At 53.2% G+C, this 15,977-nt stretch overlaps 6 protein-coding genes across 6 annotated transcripts; 2 read left to right on the top strand and 4 right to left on the bottom strand.

Moving 5' to 3' along the window:
• Nucleotides 1–202: 202 nt before the first annotated feature.
• Nucleotides 203–1,882, bottom strand: A1O3_02899 (uncharacterized protein; the record flags this gene model as incomplete). The annotated part of the gene is made up of 2 exons (XM_007733039.1): nt 203–1,708; nt 1,772–1,882. The coding sequence occupies 2 exons, from the start codon at nt 1,880–1,882 to the stop codon at nt 203–205; spliced, it is 1,617 nt and encodes a 538-aa protein (XP_007731229.1).
• Nucleotides 1,883–3,468: 1,586 nt separating this feature from the next.
• Nucleotides 3,469–4,524, bottom strand: A1O3_02898 (uncharacterized protein; the record flags this gene model as incomplete). The annotated part of the gene is made up of 1 exon (XM_007733038.1): nt 3,469–4,524. One exon carries the CDS (start codon nt 4,522–4,524, stop codon nt 3,469–3,471), a length of 1,056 nt encoding a protein of 351 aa, XP_007731228.1.
• Nucleotides 4,525–6,017: 1,493 nt separating this feature from the next.
• Nucleotides 6,018–7,612, bottom strand: A1O3_02897 (uncharacterized protein; the record flags this gene model as incomplete). The annotated part of the gene is made up of 3 exons (XM_007733037.1): nt 6,018–6,205; nt 6,278–7,261; nt 7,324–7,612. 3 exons carry the CDS (start codon nt 7,610–7,612, stop codon nt 6,018–6,020), a joined length of 1,461 nt encoding a protein of 486 aa, XP_007731227.1.
• A 1,002-nt stretch (nt 7,613–8,614) lies between these two features.
• A1O3_02896 (uncharacterized protein) lies at nt 8,615–10,740 on the top strand (the record flags this gene model as incomplete). Its single annotated transcript, XM_007733036.1, has 11 exons — nt 8,615–8,735; nt 8,789–8,795; nt 8,861–8,944; nt 9,001–9,224; nt 9,298–9,439; nt 9,509–9,700; nt 9,765–10,018; nt 10,080–10,227; nt 10,289–10,404; nt 10,463–10,553; nt 10,623–10,740. The coding sequence occupies 11 exons, from the start codon at nt 8,615–8,617 to the stop codon at nt 10,738–10,740; spliced, it is 1,497 nt and encodes a 498-aa protein (XP_007731226.1).
• Nucleotides 10,741–12,066: 1,326 nt separating this feature from the next.
• On the bottom strand, nt 12,067–13,000 carry A1O3_02895 (uncharacterized protein; the record flags this gene model as incomplete). The annotated part of the gene is made up of 2 exons (XM_007733035.1): nt 12,067–12,727; nt 12,777–13,000. The coding sequence occupies 2 exons, from the start codon at nt 12,998–13,000 to the stop codon at nt 12,067–12,069; spliced, it is 885 nt and encodes a 294-aa protein (XP_007731225.1).
• Nucleotides 13,001–14,034: 1,034 nt separating this feature from the next.
• A1O3_02894 (uncharacterized protein) lies at nt 14,035–15,784 on the top strand (the record flags this gene model as incomplete). Its single annotated transcript, XM_007733034.1, has 2 exons — nt 14,035–14,690; nt 14,776–15,784. 2 exons carry the CDS (start codon nt 14,035–14,037, stop codon nt 15,782–15,784), a joined length of 1,665 nt encoding a protein of 554 aa, XP_007731224.1.
• Between the last annotated feature and the right edge of the window lie 193 nt (nt 15,785–15,977).

Below are 15,977 nucleotides of genomic sequence, written 5' to 3'. Positions count from 1 at the left end.
GATTTTTTTCAGCGTGTTATGTCGTTTGCATCTCGTCTTGTCTCATCATTCATGTCATCTTTCATAGGTCGTGTCATCACTTGTATGTGTACGTCAAAATCTTGGCCATGTATATTCTGCCAGTCGAGGAGCATGTGAAGTCAATTGCGAGTGTACCAATTGTTACTCTCACACTATGTCAATATTTGCCACACCGTGCTGCTCAACCCATTGTCGCCACACCACCGCGGCTAGATGCATGACTCCTCTGCCTGTCGAGCGGGTTCGTAGGCTCGGTGGTGGGATACTTTCTCCCGTGCACTCCAGTCATGGTTGCTGGCCTCGAAGGAACGGCTCGGGCTTGCCGTCTCTGTGCACTCCCTCGCTCATAGTCTGAGAAGCGGGACCTGTGGTCTGTCCCACTCCCACTGCTGCCATCTCTCGTCAATGGCTCAAGGTTGGCCTGGTCAGGAAAACGTATCGACGGGGCACGCGGGTCCGGTTGTGCCTGGAGCTGGATCGGGGTTCCGGGGGCGGATTTGACTGGATCACTATCCCAGGCTGTGTCACGCCATTGAGGAGCACCGCCACTTCGATAGGGCGGCTGTTGCGGCTGTGATGATGGATTGATTGCACGAGGTGGGTAGTACTCGGGCCGCAACGGCTGCGGGGGTCTAGGTCCAGGTGCACGGTAACTTGCATCAGATGAATGCCGGCGTTTGTGCGACTTCATAAACGACGGTATCCAGATCGATGAATGGCGAATCTTGCGGTCCTCGTCGGAGGCGCGAGGGCGGCGGGTCTTCTGTGAGGTTTCCGAGCTGGCCTCGCTGCCACTGTCTTCGTCCACCGTCGAAGGGGTGCGGGCTGGCGAGCGATATTGATGATTATATCCAGAAGAGCGTCGCCTCGACCGGTCAGTCGAACCGCCACCTCTGATTCCACTAGCAGGGCTGGTGTTTGAGACCTTCTGTGCAGGACCTGGCGGAGGACCCGAAGCGGTGTGAGATCGTTGACGGCCCGGCTGAACAGGTGGTCTCTGCGCGGAATGGCTTCTGGATTTCCGCGCCTCGGGGCCGTTTCGCGGATCCCAATGTGACCCTCTCTCGCCAGGCGGAGATGGAAAGTCTGGAACGCTGCTTCGCCGGTGATATAGGTTTGCTAGATGGTCCTGATCGTCGCGCGAGCTGCTCTTAGAGAGTTTCGAAGGTCCACCTACATGGGCGTTCGAGAAATAGCTGTCACGTCGATCATAAATCTCCGGATGTGGGGATTGATATGGTGAGTTCTTGATGCGCCGCATGTAGTTTTTCTGGTTAAGTTGGCCCGTGACCATTCGATGCCATCTTTCCATGTCTTCGTCTGGCTTGTCCGGGAAAACGTGATTCGGAATGTAATTCGGAAAGGTACCACCGCTGGGCATGGGGACGTTCCATACCTGCACGGCTTTCTGTATGAACCCGACGTTTTCTTCCGGGCAGAGGAGAATTTGGATCGTTTGCCAGCGAGCAAAGCCCCGTGGAGTCAAGCACGGGATCCTCGGGGTCTCAAAGGGGCTGGAGGTGGGTTGGAGGCTGTGGAAGCATCCGAGCGTCTGGTACATGAAAGACAGAGCATGGTCGGAGGTCTTGAGGAAGAGGGAGTCGTAGTTGCCGCCTACTGCTTTGTAGAATGCAGCCAGACGTGGGGGAGAGAGCTCGCGATCAGGCCCAGCAGGCTCGAGTGTTGACTAGCTAGGATGTTAGCCAGACCCGGTCGATGGCACAACTGAGATGTCAGATCTCCTGCTCACGATGATTTTCGCAATACCTAGACAGAGTTGTTCAAGCTGCGGTGTCGCACTCTTGTCAGGATTGATCAGATAGCTCCAGAAACCGGGCGCTGGCGTCTGGTTGGCATCCATTCTGTGGCAAATGCAGTGGAAGTAGTGTTGATGCTGCAGGCGGTCACAGCGTAGATATTTGGTGGTTGCTCGTGCTGGTCGCCGGTCTCATGGTCGGAATGCCAGTAGCAAGTAGCAGGTGACAAGGAACGCAACGCAGGCAGCATGAGATCAGAGGGACGAAGACTGGTGGACAAGCGAAGGCGTGGGCAGAAGCAAGTCACCGATCAACTACTCCGTACTGGTCTGCCAGTGGTTCACATGGTGGTGATTGTTGGTGGTTGGCAGTTGCATGACTGATCGAGGTGATTGATGGGATTCGGTGAAGCGATGGCGCCGCACCGCTCAGCGCAGGCAGAGCCAGAGCCCGACTTTTGTTCACCGCTTCCTTGTGCTACGCCCCTGTTGACTTCCTGGTCGCATCGGCCCAGCCACGCTACCGACCACGAGTCCTTGAAGCGTCCTTTCTTGCCCTGCCTGTGGAGCCATGGATTGGCGGCACAAGCAGAGTACGGATACGGAGTGAGAGCAGGAGTAGGAGTACGAAGGAGTACGGATACTGAAAGGCTGCTTCCAGTTCATCGCTCACCTCGACCGCGCCGCTTTAAAACCAGACTTACTCACCGACCCTGCCCTCACCTCTGAGTTCTGAGTACGGATAGTAGATACTCACCTCTCGACTCCTCGCTGTAATGACCGCGGTTCCTAGCGCTTCTTCAACACGTCGTCCTCCCTCTAGAGCAGAACCTAAATTGGGCGACAACTCGGTGTGACCATGTTTGGGTCTTTATGTTGTACTACCTGCGTTCTTCCTGCGCCCAAGGTATGGATTCCCCCTTCTGTCAGAACGGGTACGGCCCTGATGCCCGAGTCCTAGCCCGCCCGCTACAAGATTCTCTACATCTACCGTACTCTACACGGTTGTCTGCTTCTATTGATCAAGAAATCACCACGTGACGTAGGAGCCCAATTGTTTGATGTGTTATGTATTGCTAGGTGGGCCAATAGCCGCTACACATACTCCGTAGATGTCTTAAGACATGCCGCGTACCTACATTGTATCCATACACCGACATGTATGACGTTAGTACTGGGGGCATTGCCAGAGGCAGATCACGGTACGGATACTCAGAAGAAAGGCCCAGAGAACTGCTACTCTGTACCTATGCGGGCTGTGCAATATCTTTCAATATTAATGGACAAGTGCTCATCACTGCTGATCACTTGATTAGGCAACCAGAGGCGTTGTCAAGAAGTGGCAGCAGCTTCGTCTCATCACGCGCCAACCCCAACCATCCAGACCAAATCGAAAACAGGCAGCGACAGAGAGCTGCCTATTCTAAATTGTAATTGCAGAGGAGAGACTACTATACGCTGGTGCTAATGTCTCCCGACGGGGTTTTTGGGTAGCATGAAGCATACTTGACTGGTGCCGCGGATGCGGGCAAAGAGAAGTGGCGGGTCAGTACAGGTGAGTCCGGGGTATGTATATGTGGAGCATGCGTGGTGTGCGTATTGGGAGCGAACTGGGACTGAGCACCAAGTCGAACATGATTGTGTAATTGCAAATACACAACATAACGCTGCTTGAACTTTGTACGTCTCTGTCAAGTCAGGCTGATAGTTGAACCCAGCTGCACCATGGCATCTTCCCACTCAAAGCATCTCGAGCCGCACTTTTGTTGGCATGGTTCATCTGCTCCTAGGTCCCTCTGCTTCCACACGTGTTCTATAACCTTTCTGGCGGGCCGCGTGTTCCCGTACCTCTTCGGACGCTCCAAGAGCCGGAAACGATCCAGCACATAGGCCCGATCCCCTTCTTTGGTTGAGTGGCAGCCAGCGAGGAAGAAGGGCCAAAAGACGCTGGAGCGTCCCCCGTGCTCCTTGACAGGGCATTGTTTCATCAGTGCAAGAATGGTGTCTACACAATGTTGTATTTTGGCTTCGTGGAAGCTGTCCTCTTCAAGATATTGAAGGAAGAGTACTGCTCCCTGTCGGAACGCTTCCGCGCCTATCTTCACGGTTGAGACGTCGGGATAGCTGGATGATGGTCGGTCGCATATCACGTTCCCTGGAAGCTCCTGCCTCAGGTTTCGAAGCAGCCGCTCCGTTTTATTCTTCCATACTCGAGCCTGAGTGCGTGTGGACAGATCAGGGTTTCGCTTGAGATGGCGGATCCGGACCGTGATATCAAGGATGATGGATAGAAGCTCTGCGGAACAGCCAATGCTGCTGTCTATTTCCCAGTGCGATCGTTTGATCCTGCTCAACCAGTGCCGTCCACCGTCCACGAGACGCGGCTCTAACGCAGGATCCGCTACCGCCGTGTAAGCTAGGATGTTATGAGCAGCAAAATACGGTGCAATGAAGCCTGACAAAATCGCGTCGGAATCTGTAGCTTGGACGACTGGTGGCTGGCGTGCAATTGCGTTCGCACCGTGCATATGTACCAACCACTCCGGTCGACACTGGTCCGAGATTTCAGCATAGCAAAGCATTAGAAGGGTGCTGAGGAGTTCCGACTTGGAAGTTGTTTGCCAGTCGGCTGCAAGAAGTCGTCGAATTGATTTTAACGTCGATCCCTTGTACTGGGATGCGATGATGTGGTAGCGCGGATTGTGTAATCCGATATGATTTGCCGCGACGGCAAGGACGGAGGACATGAGGAGAGATGACTGGAGGGATATCGGGATAATGTTCCTGTAGCCGTTATCTTTCCCGTCGAAAAGGAGGCACGTCGGACACACGCGATTCACATCTGCCCAATGTTAGTGGTTGAATCGCTTCTTGTGGAAGGAACTGACAGAAGTCGAACAGGGCCGAGTCGTAGGTAGACAGTGTAGGGAGTGCAGATGGCTGTCTGAGTAAGGGCCTGGAAAGCTGGGCCTCCATGGGGTTCGAGGGAGCATCCTGCCTATAGACAATAGCCCGATCTTCTCCTGTTCCGCAATCCACGTCCTCGTCTCTGATCTCAGCGTCTCGCGGATTTGAGGGCATGGCCTTCGGCTGAGTGTACAGACTGATATCCTTGGAGGTTGTGTTCAGGAATAGAAGATGGCGCGGCGGGAGTTTGTCACTTGTTGTCTCCAAGAAGTCGATGTAGATAACCTGCTGCGCGTCACTGGAGGCCGATATGATGGCTCCTCGAGCAGGTTTGAGGCGTCTGTCCGCAGCTGGTTTGGTGCCCACAGGTCTAGTCCGCTGTCGCCTTGTTCCTGCCCGGCCCACAGCGATCCCTCTGGACAGTGCTTCATCCGGCCACGTCAACTTCAATGTGTAAGAGCAGAGTCGATCTCCATGGTAACAACGTCGACACTGTGGCTTTCTTTCTGTCGTGCCATGTGGTCAGCAGGCCGCTCGTGGCTCGCGGCTCGCGGCAGTAGACGAACCATCACATTTGATTTTGCGCTGTCGACAGCTGGTGCACCCAGACCGGGTGCGTGGAGAGTGAGTTCTTCCATAGAAGGGGATCTTTTCAAACGCCATGGGCGGGCTCTGGTGAGGCTGCGTTCGTGGCAACGAGTTGGCACACGGTGCCGACTGACTTGACCGGGGCTCTGTATTGCAGCAGGCTTCACATAGTTCATATGATACAGGTCTTTGTTCAAGCCGAGTAACTTAACAAGTGTTGCAGTGTTCTGCTTCAAACTGGGGGGTGGGAGGCCCTTATCTACCTGGGTACCTAGTAGTGGCACCTCCACAAAGACCCCTCGAAACCTGGGCTGGCCTTTGGAGCCCTGGGCCTGGTGGGGCTCAGGCGCAGGCCAAGATAACGATAAAGGTTCATTATTACTACAAGCTTAGGTAGGTACTAATAGTCACCTAATAGTACTTATAGGTATGTTAAGTAGGCACTGATGGTTATTGAGGCCAGAGGCTCCCAGGCCATCGGAGTACTGTAGTACCTAATGAGGCTAACTATGGCGGGTTTCGGCGCCTGCGCCCGTGACAGCACGCTAAGCCAAAGTACAGTACAAATACTGAGTACACCATGTACGGAGACAGTGTACAAAGTACATATTCGTGGAACGTCTCAGCGACCACCTGGAGTGATTGCGACGCTTGAGTTGAATGGTTTGGTTTCTACTCCATATGCTTCAGGTTTGGCCCATATCCTACATCCTTCAGGGCACCACAATGAAGACGGCGCAGCATGTTACAACACTGCAACCGCACTCGTTGCGGTTTGCCATACCTGATCCACGGGCTCGGTTTCCTGTCGCCCCAAGCCAGCCAGCCTTGATTCGCTCATCTGGAAGCATTCGGGGAGGCCTGTTTCACTCCATTGACCTCCAAGAATCAACTTGACGATTCCGGGAGCACATGTGAAGATACGAGCCATCCCTATAGTTTCACCGTTAGCAATCTACTAATTCAAAGTCCCGACTGAAACAGACGGCGAAAGTCCTCACTCACCGTGTCCATTGAAACCGGTGCAGACATACTGCCCAGGTAGCGACTCTACCGCACCGACGAAAGGCACATGGTCTGCGGTCATGGCGATGATACCAGTCCACACGTGGTCCAGACCCTCGCCGTGCTTGACGCCATAACGGGAGTAGTCGGGGAATATGCGACGCCAGGCACGCTCGGATTCCTGCAGAATCTCGCGGGAGAAGCTGCTGTCGTCCGTGGTCTCCAGCTGGGCGACCGCCTGCGCACTCAACGCCGGGCTCCCGCGCGACACACCGAAGATTAAGGTGCCGTCGCCTTGACGCTGGATTAATGAGTGGAAATACTTCATAGTGTAACGGATGGACAGGGTGCTCTTCAGAGTGCTTTCGCCCGCAAACGCACGCGTTGGGGTGATCGCAGTTACCTGTGATCGGGTCGGCGTGATATAGGGGCTGAGCTGGGGCAGCAGGAGGCCCGCATGCGCATTGGTGCAGTGGATGACGGTCGGCGTGACGATAATGCCACGCGGCGTATGAAGAGCCCAGGAAGAAGACGTCGCAGCATCAGGCTTTTCCGTCTGGCTTCCGGCCCGGGTGATGCTTGACACCGGGCAATGCGTGAAGATCTTCACACCTCTGGCAACGCAGCTATTGAGAATCCACTGTGTCAATTTTGCAGGATGACTAGAGCCCGCAGGCCACTCGTAGGCGGCGACCGCATCCTTAACCCTGGTTTTGGCCTGTGCCTCGCCACCGACATACACCTTGACGTGAGACACATCGCCTCCGGCGGCCTTGAAAGCATCGTAGGCGGCGGCCTCATAAGTAGCAAACTCGGGGGTCATGCACACGTCAAAGGTCGTGGTGAAGTTGAAGTCGCACGGTACGTTGTGCTTTTTGACGAACTCGTCGATCTTGTGGAGGACGAGACGCTCGTTCTCGACCACCTTTCGCGCCTGGTCGATGCCATGTAGGGCGGCATAGATGGGAAATCCTCGGAAGGCATCTGGCACGAGGTCAGAGGTTCATCCCGAGCATGAAACAACAACGGCACCGTCTTCTCCTTACCAGGTCGCACGTGGCCTGCGTTTCTCGCGCTGGCTCCGCTGGCGGCCTCGCGGGCTTCCAAGATGACCACTTCGTCGCCTTTTATGCCCGCCTCGAGCAGTTCGTACGCCGTGAGAGAGCCGGCTAGACCGGACCCGACAACCACGTACTTGCTGCTTGCAGGGACAGGAGTCTCACTGTTGGCGTTGAGATGGGGAAACGCACGAGTGGTTTTCTGCCAGAAGCTGAGCCCCGGGTTGGGAATGGGCAGGCCCGGGGAACGAGACTTGGTGTTATTGACGGTAGTCATCGTGGGAGTTTGGGGATGGTTTCCATTCAAGACGCGGCAGACGTATTGCTACCTCCAGAGGCGTCCATCCGCTGAGCGACTTGGAGATATTAATATGGATACGGACGCAGCCTGGACTTGGAGGGGAACACGAAACGCTCCGAGACAGCTACAGGTGGTGGCGATCCTAGAAGCAGGCTGAGGCGAGATATCACAGCAAGCACTTTGTCATTGGGTAGTTTACACACCAACCACTTCTACTGTATGTCAGTCACTCCAGAGACTGACTAGTGACTACTGACATTGCTAGAGCTGTATTCGTAGAGAGTATCCGTACTCCGTACTGTACCACCATTGGGTCTACGGATTAGGTCCGAGCTACTCAGTTCAGGGCTCATCAGGCATCGCAGGCCAATGAGGCCATTCGCGTCCCGGGGGCAGGTCGAGGCGAGATAACGCCGGGGGAGATCTTCCTTATCAGAAGTCTCCGTGGCCTATACACGACCTATCTAGTATCTAATTACACAGGTATGTTCAATGTTGTAACTCGGCGATGTCCTACCACCACCACTACTAATTCCTGCCTAGCAAGAGCGGATCTTCGGCATCGCAATCAGGTGGCAAAGTGCAGAAGAGCACGGCCGAGAACAGCCAACTGGTCCCATCTCCGCCTCGACTTGCACTCTCGCCGACGGGCCCCAATCACAGCTGCGAGACCAATACCTAATTCCTCCACCACCCCCATGAAGGAGCAGCCTTGGTATCAATATCGATGGAGGAAATGTCACACAGCGATAGGAAATGCGTCGAAGCAGCGTCGCGTCTTTTCGTGTTGATTGTCTTACCCTGGAACGTGGAAGACGAAGAAGAGAGGACATGCCCTCCGGCATCTATATAGACTTGAGAGAGATCACCGCCATTCTCCATGCGAGCCTCATTACTTCTCTCTTCTCACCCACCCAGGCCTCTTCACCACTTGTCCGGCCTGCTTTGGAATCATACGAGTGAGCAACGAGATCCGAGATGGTTTCCCTCAAGTCGTTCCGCTCCCCCGCCGTGGTGCCTCACGAGCGCACCCCCGCTGAGAAAAGCCTTGTCCGGCGGCTGGACATGTTCCTGTTGACATTTGGTTGCATTTCCCAAGGTCAGTTGGCAATAGACATGCTTAGATCAATCAGACTTGCTGACACGTGAAAGTCATCAAGTAAGCAGTCATACATATGGACTCGTCCTCACCGATGCCTCGTTACCTGACCGGGCGGGATTCAGATATCTTGACCAGAGCAACATCAGCAATGCCTACGTCTCTGGAATGAAGGAAGACCTCAACATCCACGGCAACGAGCTCAACTAGTCAGTGACACTGCCTCCCAGCGTACCACCTCACCATACTAATCGACTCGGTCCAGCTTTACGACCTACTTTAACATTGCATACTGCATCATGCTCATCCCGTCGCAGATCATCCTGACATATGTGCGCCCCAGCTTGTGGCTTCCTGGCCTGGAGCTGCTGTGGGGCATGATGACCGGCCTTATTGCGATGGCGAACCATCCCAAGCAGGTCTATGCCCTGCGGTTCTTTCTCGGACTCTGTGAGAGTAGCGCCTGGCCTGGGATGATAACACTCTTCAGTATGGGCGTCTTCCTCTTGCAGCGGTCACCGTAAAAGGGAATTTCCGGCTGACTTGACCTCGCCTCACACAGTGCATTGGTACACTCCAACAGAACTTGCCAAAAGGATGGGATTTTATCAGTCATGTCAAGCCCTAGGCAGCATGATGAGTGGTGCGCTGCAGGTTGCCATCATCAACACTATGGAGGGACACACTTCTTTGGCTGGATGGCGGTGAGTGAGACATTGTTTTTAGATTCCTTCCTATTCCTTGATCGGCACGTTACTGATGGTGTATCGTAGTTGGCTATTCGTGATCAATGCCATCATCACTGTCGTCTGGGGCTTCGCCGGGTTTTTCATGATTCCAGACCTTCCAAATAAACCGAATCCTTGGGCAATCTGGTTCACAGAGTCTCACGCTCAGATGGCCATGGAGAGACTCAAGCGCCACAACCGTGCTGAGCCCAAAAGAATGAGCTGGGCAGGAGTCAAGTAAGCGCCCTTCGTCTTCTGTCGGCAATGCCAATCGGACCGGATTATTGACTCGTCTTCCCAGGCGCACCTTTTCCTCGTGGGTGGTGTACTTTATCGCTGTCATGTACATTGCAACGGTCCTCGGGTCTTACGGCTATGTATACTTTGCATTGTTCCTCAAATCCATTAAGAATGCAGACGGCACTCGGCGCTGGAGCGTGTCTCAGGTCAATTCGATCCCCATTGGCGGCGGGGCCATCCAAGTCGTCTTCGTATGGATATGGGCAATTCTCTCAGATCTCCTCACCACACGGTGGACACTCATCGTCACTCAAGGTCCGCTCTTATCTGTTTTGCCTCACGTTGTGGTATGGACGTCCTGACTGACCGTGTCCAGGCCTCATTGGAATTATCCCGTGTATCATCATGAGCATCTGGACATCTCACCCCACTTCCGTACCTATTTCCGCGGCATATGCTAGCTACTTCATCTGCTATCTCACCCTGGGGACGGCGCCGCTGATCTTCTCCTGGCTGTCAGATTTGTAAGTGCTGTTCCCGCCTGCTCCGGGTCTGGAGGCTCAAGGCACCGATTAATGTTGACAGAATTCCGCAAGATCCCGAAGCACGTTCATTGATTGTGGGAGTCGCTGTCGCCGGTCTCTATGCCTTCACTGCCTGGAGTCAAGTTCTCACATGGCCAGCGAGCCAGGCACCACACTGTTAGTCTAACGAATACCGTCTCTGGCGTGTTGATTTGCTGATGTGAAAATGACAAAGATCACTATGGGTGGCAATCCGCTCTCGCACTCTGGGTGTTGGCCATGATCATGACGTGCATCCTGCGCTACATTGATGTCCGGATTCTAAGGTACGTACTATCTACCCATCACCGTCACATGTACTGCGGCAGCCATGCTAACCACGAATTCATCTCTAGGCCTCAACGCCTTGCTTTTGCTGCCGCGCACTTGGACGGGGAGGAGGTCGACAACGGTATAGACAGCAAGCTCTCTGCAGGAGTGAAAATTCCCGACGCAAAAGCTGCTGAGTTATAACCACCATCGTCGTGAAATCGAAGTCGGCTCCTGGCTCATCAGCAACGCTCGGCGTGGTTGATGGATTTGACTCTTAATTGGTGGAGTCACCTTCCATCAGGACTTCTAGAGGGGTCTTTGGACGAACCAAGGGGATTTACTCGCTCGGAGGGAACCCCGATATAGACCGTAACAGGCTTCGCTGGCAGGGACGGATGAAGTAGGAGGTGACATTGACATTGGGAACTACTGTACGAAGTATACCTCTCCGTACTAGACGTCCCAACCCTTTGAAATGCCAATTCTGTATGTCAACCACCTACATTTCACCTCACAGAATCGTCGCGAGTGACCCTCCCGACGAGTGAGCCCAGGGCGGGACCGTTCTGCATTCCCAAATGGATGAGGTGCGAGATGCGAGGTCTAGACGGGTCTGCCTTAAGGCTGCTTTAACCATGTCGCGGGCAGCCTCAGCCTGTGCCACGGCGTTCTTGCCCAACTTGAATTTCTTCATACCCTGATGTGGCCATCAACACTAAGTTCTACTATGATTAACTGACTGAGTACTTGACCTGTCTACTACTACTTTCATCGTCTATCCTGTCAGGCTACGGAGTTCGGACAGCAGAGCCTGAGCCCTCCTACGATCTGCCTTGGAGCCTGCGCTACTCCAGACGCCATCTTCCATAACATGCTCCGCTACAAGACTCACAGGCTACAGCCCCAATGCCTAGACCTCATGCTCTAATTTGCCTAATCAGTCTATTGAAGTCCAGCTATCTCGCGCCGTCGGGTCCCACAAGCGGTAGCGAAGATCAAGAGTCGAGCAACCGGAGGCAGCCGAATAGGAAATAAGCAGGAAACACAATCTTCAATATGTCCATGGCACTTGGTGGGTGGCTATATGCCTAAGGTCCCGTCGCGTCTGTCTCGTGGCAGTTGGGGAGTCCCCGGAATCCCGAACAACGCCACAAGACAGGTTTGACATCTGTTACGCTGACCTCTCTATATGCAAAGTTGGTATTCAAGTGGCTTGTCCAACTCCGCATTTCAAGGATAGAGTATTCGAAGACACCAGACCGATGCTGGAATACAAGCCTCTAAGAACCCCAGGGCTTCAAATACAGCTATGAGAGGCCCTCTTCGGCTCTCTGTCTTAGAGCTATTCTGGACGTTGTCCGACTGCAGCCTTGTGTCTATACCAACCACTCTAGCGGTCCCGGGCTCAACTTTGGCACCTGTGTCACACAGTGCATTCATACCCTTGCCTCATCACCATCGGGAAAGGCTCCCTTCCTCCGTAGAAAACGACTGCTTCCATCGTGCTTTATGATTACTATGGGTCTCTTAAATGGACTGAAGAAACATAACGACATGGTTGCGCCCCTGCCCCTTGATCAATACCTCAGTGTGCAAAGCTCCCGGGACAACCTTTCGATCCACAGCCATACCTTCTTTCTTGCAGATATTCTCCAAGACTGCTCCCTGCCCCCGAGGCACGATCTCATCATCACCCGCCTCCAACATCAGAACCTTGAGGTTTGGTTTGACTTTCCCGATCGTTTGAAGGGCAGACTTGCTATCCCACGTCGACCGTAAGAACGGAGTCAGATATCGATACGGCAGGAACTTCTGAGGATAAAGTCCTATCAGCATTGCTTTAAGATCGACAAATGGAGTCTCCAGCAAGAGCCCTGAGACTCGCCGGAGACCGTCTTCACCATCTCTCAGCAAGTTGGCCAAGCCCACTGTCGCTGCACCTGCGCCAATGGACTGGCCCCAGACAACGATCCTGGTTCGGTCAGGGTCGTATCTTGTCAGGACCCAATTCAAGGTCGCGTCTACATCAAGCTCGATGCCGGCTTGAGACGGAGTACCCTTTGACTTCCAGAACCCGCGATAAGACAAGGCCACTATTGTATATTGTTTCCCCCCAGGCTGGGCGTTTGTCGCGGTCTTCAGTATACTCGAGAGATATGGAAGACGTGGGGGCAATGAAGAAGCATTCCTAGACTGGCTTTTAGTGGCAGGTTGGACATCCCTCGTGTTCCGCGTACCCCTGAAAATAAAGGACGACAACATGGCCTCTCGGCTTCGAATCCGCCGTGACACCGATTGTACCTTCCAGAAGTTTGATCTTAGTGTTGTCAGCAGCTCGGAGGTCGTGTTCGGTCCAGACTACTGGCTGGCATTGGCGTGCATAATCGCTAACTTTCTCAGACCTCGAGAACGGTGGAACGGACGGCATATAAATGATCTTGTTCTGGAACACAACCATCATCAAGCATTTGTACGTCCACAACGTCACAAGAAGGCCTCCGAATACAGCAGGGGGCAGCAATACTGTTGGGATTGACTCCAGCCCGAAGTGACGTCTATGAAACGCCGTAGGAGAGCATAATGGAATCACAGCCCGCTCCCTGGTTGACTGGATGCTGATGTTGAGGACCGAGCGACCCATGGGCGCATGAAGCGACCGCCATTGTCGAAAGCATAGCATCGATGGTTGACTTGACGAGATGGTGGACAAGAACCTTGAAGCTTTGCCAAAGAGGCGAGTGTGAGTTGGTCGTCATCGGCCTTCATCTCGGAAGAACAAAAGTCCGTCTCCGCCAACGACTCGCTTATATAAGCTCAGCCTTGTCTCGGTCTCCCCTTTTCACTCTTCGCTCTTCACTTCCCACCATCTGAAGATGTGCTAAAGGCCAAGTTGTGTCTTCACTACTCATATCTTCACTACTCATGTCTTCACTACTCATGTCTTCACTACTCATGTCTTCACTACTCATGTCTACCAACTCGGCTACTTCACGCCTACTCGACCTCACTCTTCTACACGAGCGCGCTCTTCACTCGCTTTCAAGTTGCCCGGACAAATTACTTCACTTACCTACCATGAAACAGATTCTATCGCCTTTCTGTGTCTTATAAAGTCAAGATTTATTCTCTCTTCAACTGCTTTTCTTTTCCTTTCTTCTTCTTCCTCATCATCCTCCTCATTCTCTTCTTCTTTCATCTCTCTTCTACTAATATGAGTTCCTATCGCTCATCATCCTCTTCAATTCAGGTCACGCACACTCTACGTCTTTTCTTCGCCGGTTTGCCTCTACTCTAACTGGTCAACCAACTTGTCTCATACTTTTGGCCTACCTTTGCGCTCTTGGGTACCTTGGCTCTACTATCCAAGGTCAAAGTCACTTCCAATTCTTCAGACACATGCCTCATCTACCTCTCCTTCCTGTTGACCATATCCAGTCCTTTTGTTAAAGGACCTTGTCGCTTTCAACATCACGTTCCATCTCAACCAACCCAAAGATGTCTTCTCATCCACTACGTCGCTCAGTTATTAATGAAGATGACGGCAGATGGGCAACCCACCCTGACGTGGACAAAATCAGCTCTGAACCCAGAGATCGGCGGTCCTGGTGTGAAGAGCATGCAAGCCAGCAAGTAGGCGACAACCATGGAGAACAAGACGAGCTCCGAGAACGAGAAAGAGCGGGAAGCGGCTTTACTTATGACCTCTGGAGAAAAGAACGGGTTGAACGTGACACTCGCCGCTCATGGAATGGTATTAGATGGGCACGCCAAACTCAACATCAGGCACTAACCGATACAGCCGAAGGCCTACAGACCCCTTACAGTGGCATCAAAGACGAGTCTGATGAGACACAAAGCCACCAATCGATAACCCAGATCCCACTCTTCGTGGCACAGGAAGAATCTGCAGAAACCGTGGAGCATAGAGAAGAGATACCCTGCAGAGATGGCAACAATCTCAGTCAAAGTGGCCAAGAGCCTAGTGACATCGGACTAGCTATTCGCCCGCGTCAAACAACCATCCCACAGGGATGCAAATGCCCAATTAGTCTCCAATGTGAGGCTAAGGACAACAAATTGATTGACTGCCGCACGCTGGTTGTTGAATGGACCAAGTGGAAGAAGCGGCAAGAGGACGATAGTCGCCCAAAGTAAGTTCCCGGTGCTGAGCTTCTCACACACTCTCTCTACAGTCATCCCTCTTATTGATCATGTTAAACTGACCACATGATATAGACCACCCATCGACGTTCCTCTGGAATCGGAGCCCTTTGCTACTACAGAGGAGGTGGAGCTCATAATCGGTTTGTTAGATGCCGTTCAACATCGACAACGCTTATCGATGGGTTTACGAGTCACCTTCGGCAGAATTCAAGATTGGATCCGCCGTATGCAGTGCAATTCGGTGACCCCATCAGCACTACAGGAGACACAAGTAGTGAAGAGGCTTGAAGAATTTCTTTCCGAAGAGAAGACTGAGCTGCGGCGTTCAAGAGACGTGCCACAGCACATGGTAGAAGACCTTACCATCATACAAAAAAAGTGGGCGTTCGGGGATCTTTCAGTTCTGGCTCGTCGAGGGCTTCGTCAGACTCAGCAGGATGGACACCTAACAGCCAATCCAGATTGGAAATGGGCCCGAAGTGCCGACTACTTCGGCCACGGCCATCTCACAAACGGCCAAACATGGCACTACCGGGCAGAGATGTGTCGGGATGGCGCCCACGGACCTCCAGTGGCTGGAATCGCAGGCACGGTTCGTGATGGCGCCCGGAGTATCGTCATGGGTCTCCACGATACGGTGAACAACGAATACTATGCTGATGTAGACCAAGGAGACATCATCTGGTATATGGGAACGGCGCTAAAGCGCGAGGAAGACGACACTGAGCCAACCAACTTAAAAGAACCCGGTGACCCTCACTACCGCCGCCAACGAGTCACCAAAGGTTCGAAAGGCCAGGGTCCAACAAACAGCACAAAGGCGCTGATCACAGCCAGAAGAACAGGCAATCCCGTTCGCGTATTTCGGTCCTTCCGCCTGGCTGAAATTGTCCCGTTACACCCAGACCGCGGATTTCGATACGACGGCCTCTATGTCGTTACTGATCTCAAACTATTGGAAAAGGAACGGCAAATTTACCGCTTCAAATTGGAACGGTTGACTACCGGCCAGGGCCCGATAAGAGAAAACCTCGCCCCGCCGGTTCCTGAGAGCAGGAAGCGTAAGCGGACGTCAATATGAACATGTTCCACGACCCCGCATGCTCAAGCGGTGAGAAGAGAGGATCGAAGCTTGGGGAGTTTTTTCTTGTTTGAATATCAACAATCGTTCAGATCGGGCAATGCGGTCGTCTGCGGAGGTCGTCGAGCTTTGCATCAGCAACAACAACACCTTCACCTTCACCTTCACCATCACCTTCACCATCACCTTCACC

The sequence above is a fragment of the Capronia epimyces genome (assembly GCF_000585565.1).
Source record: "Capronia epimyces CBS 606.96 chromosome Unknown aczIQ-supercont1.2, whole genome shotgun sequence".
Taxonomy (NCBI): Eukaryota; Fungi; Ascomycota; class Eurotiomycetes; order Chaetothyriales; family Herpotrichiellaceae; genus Capronia; species Capronia epimyces.
This window is presented reverse-complemented; position numbering and strand designations above follow the sequence as displayed.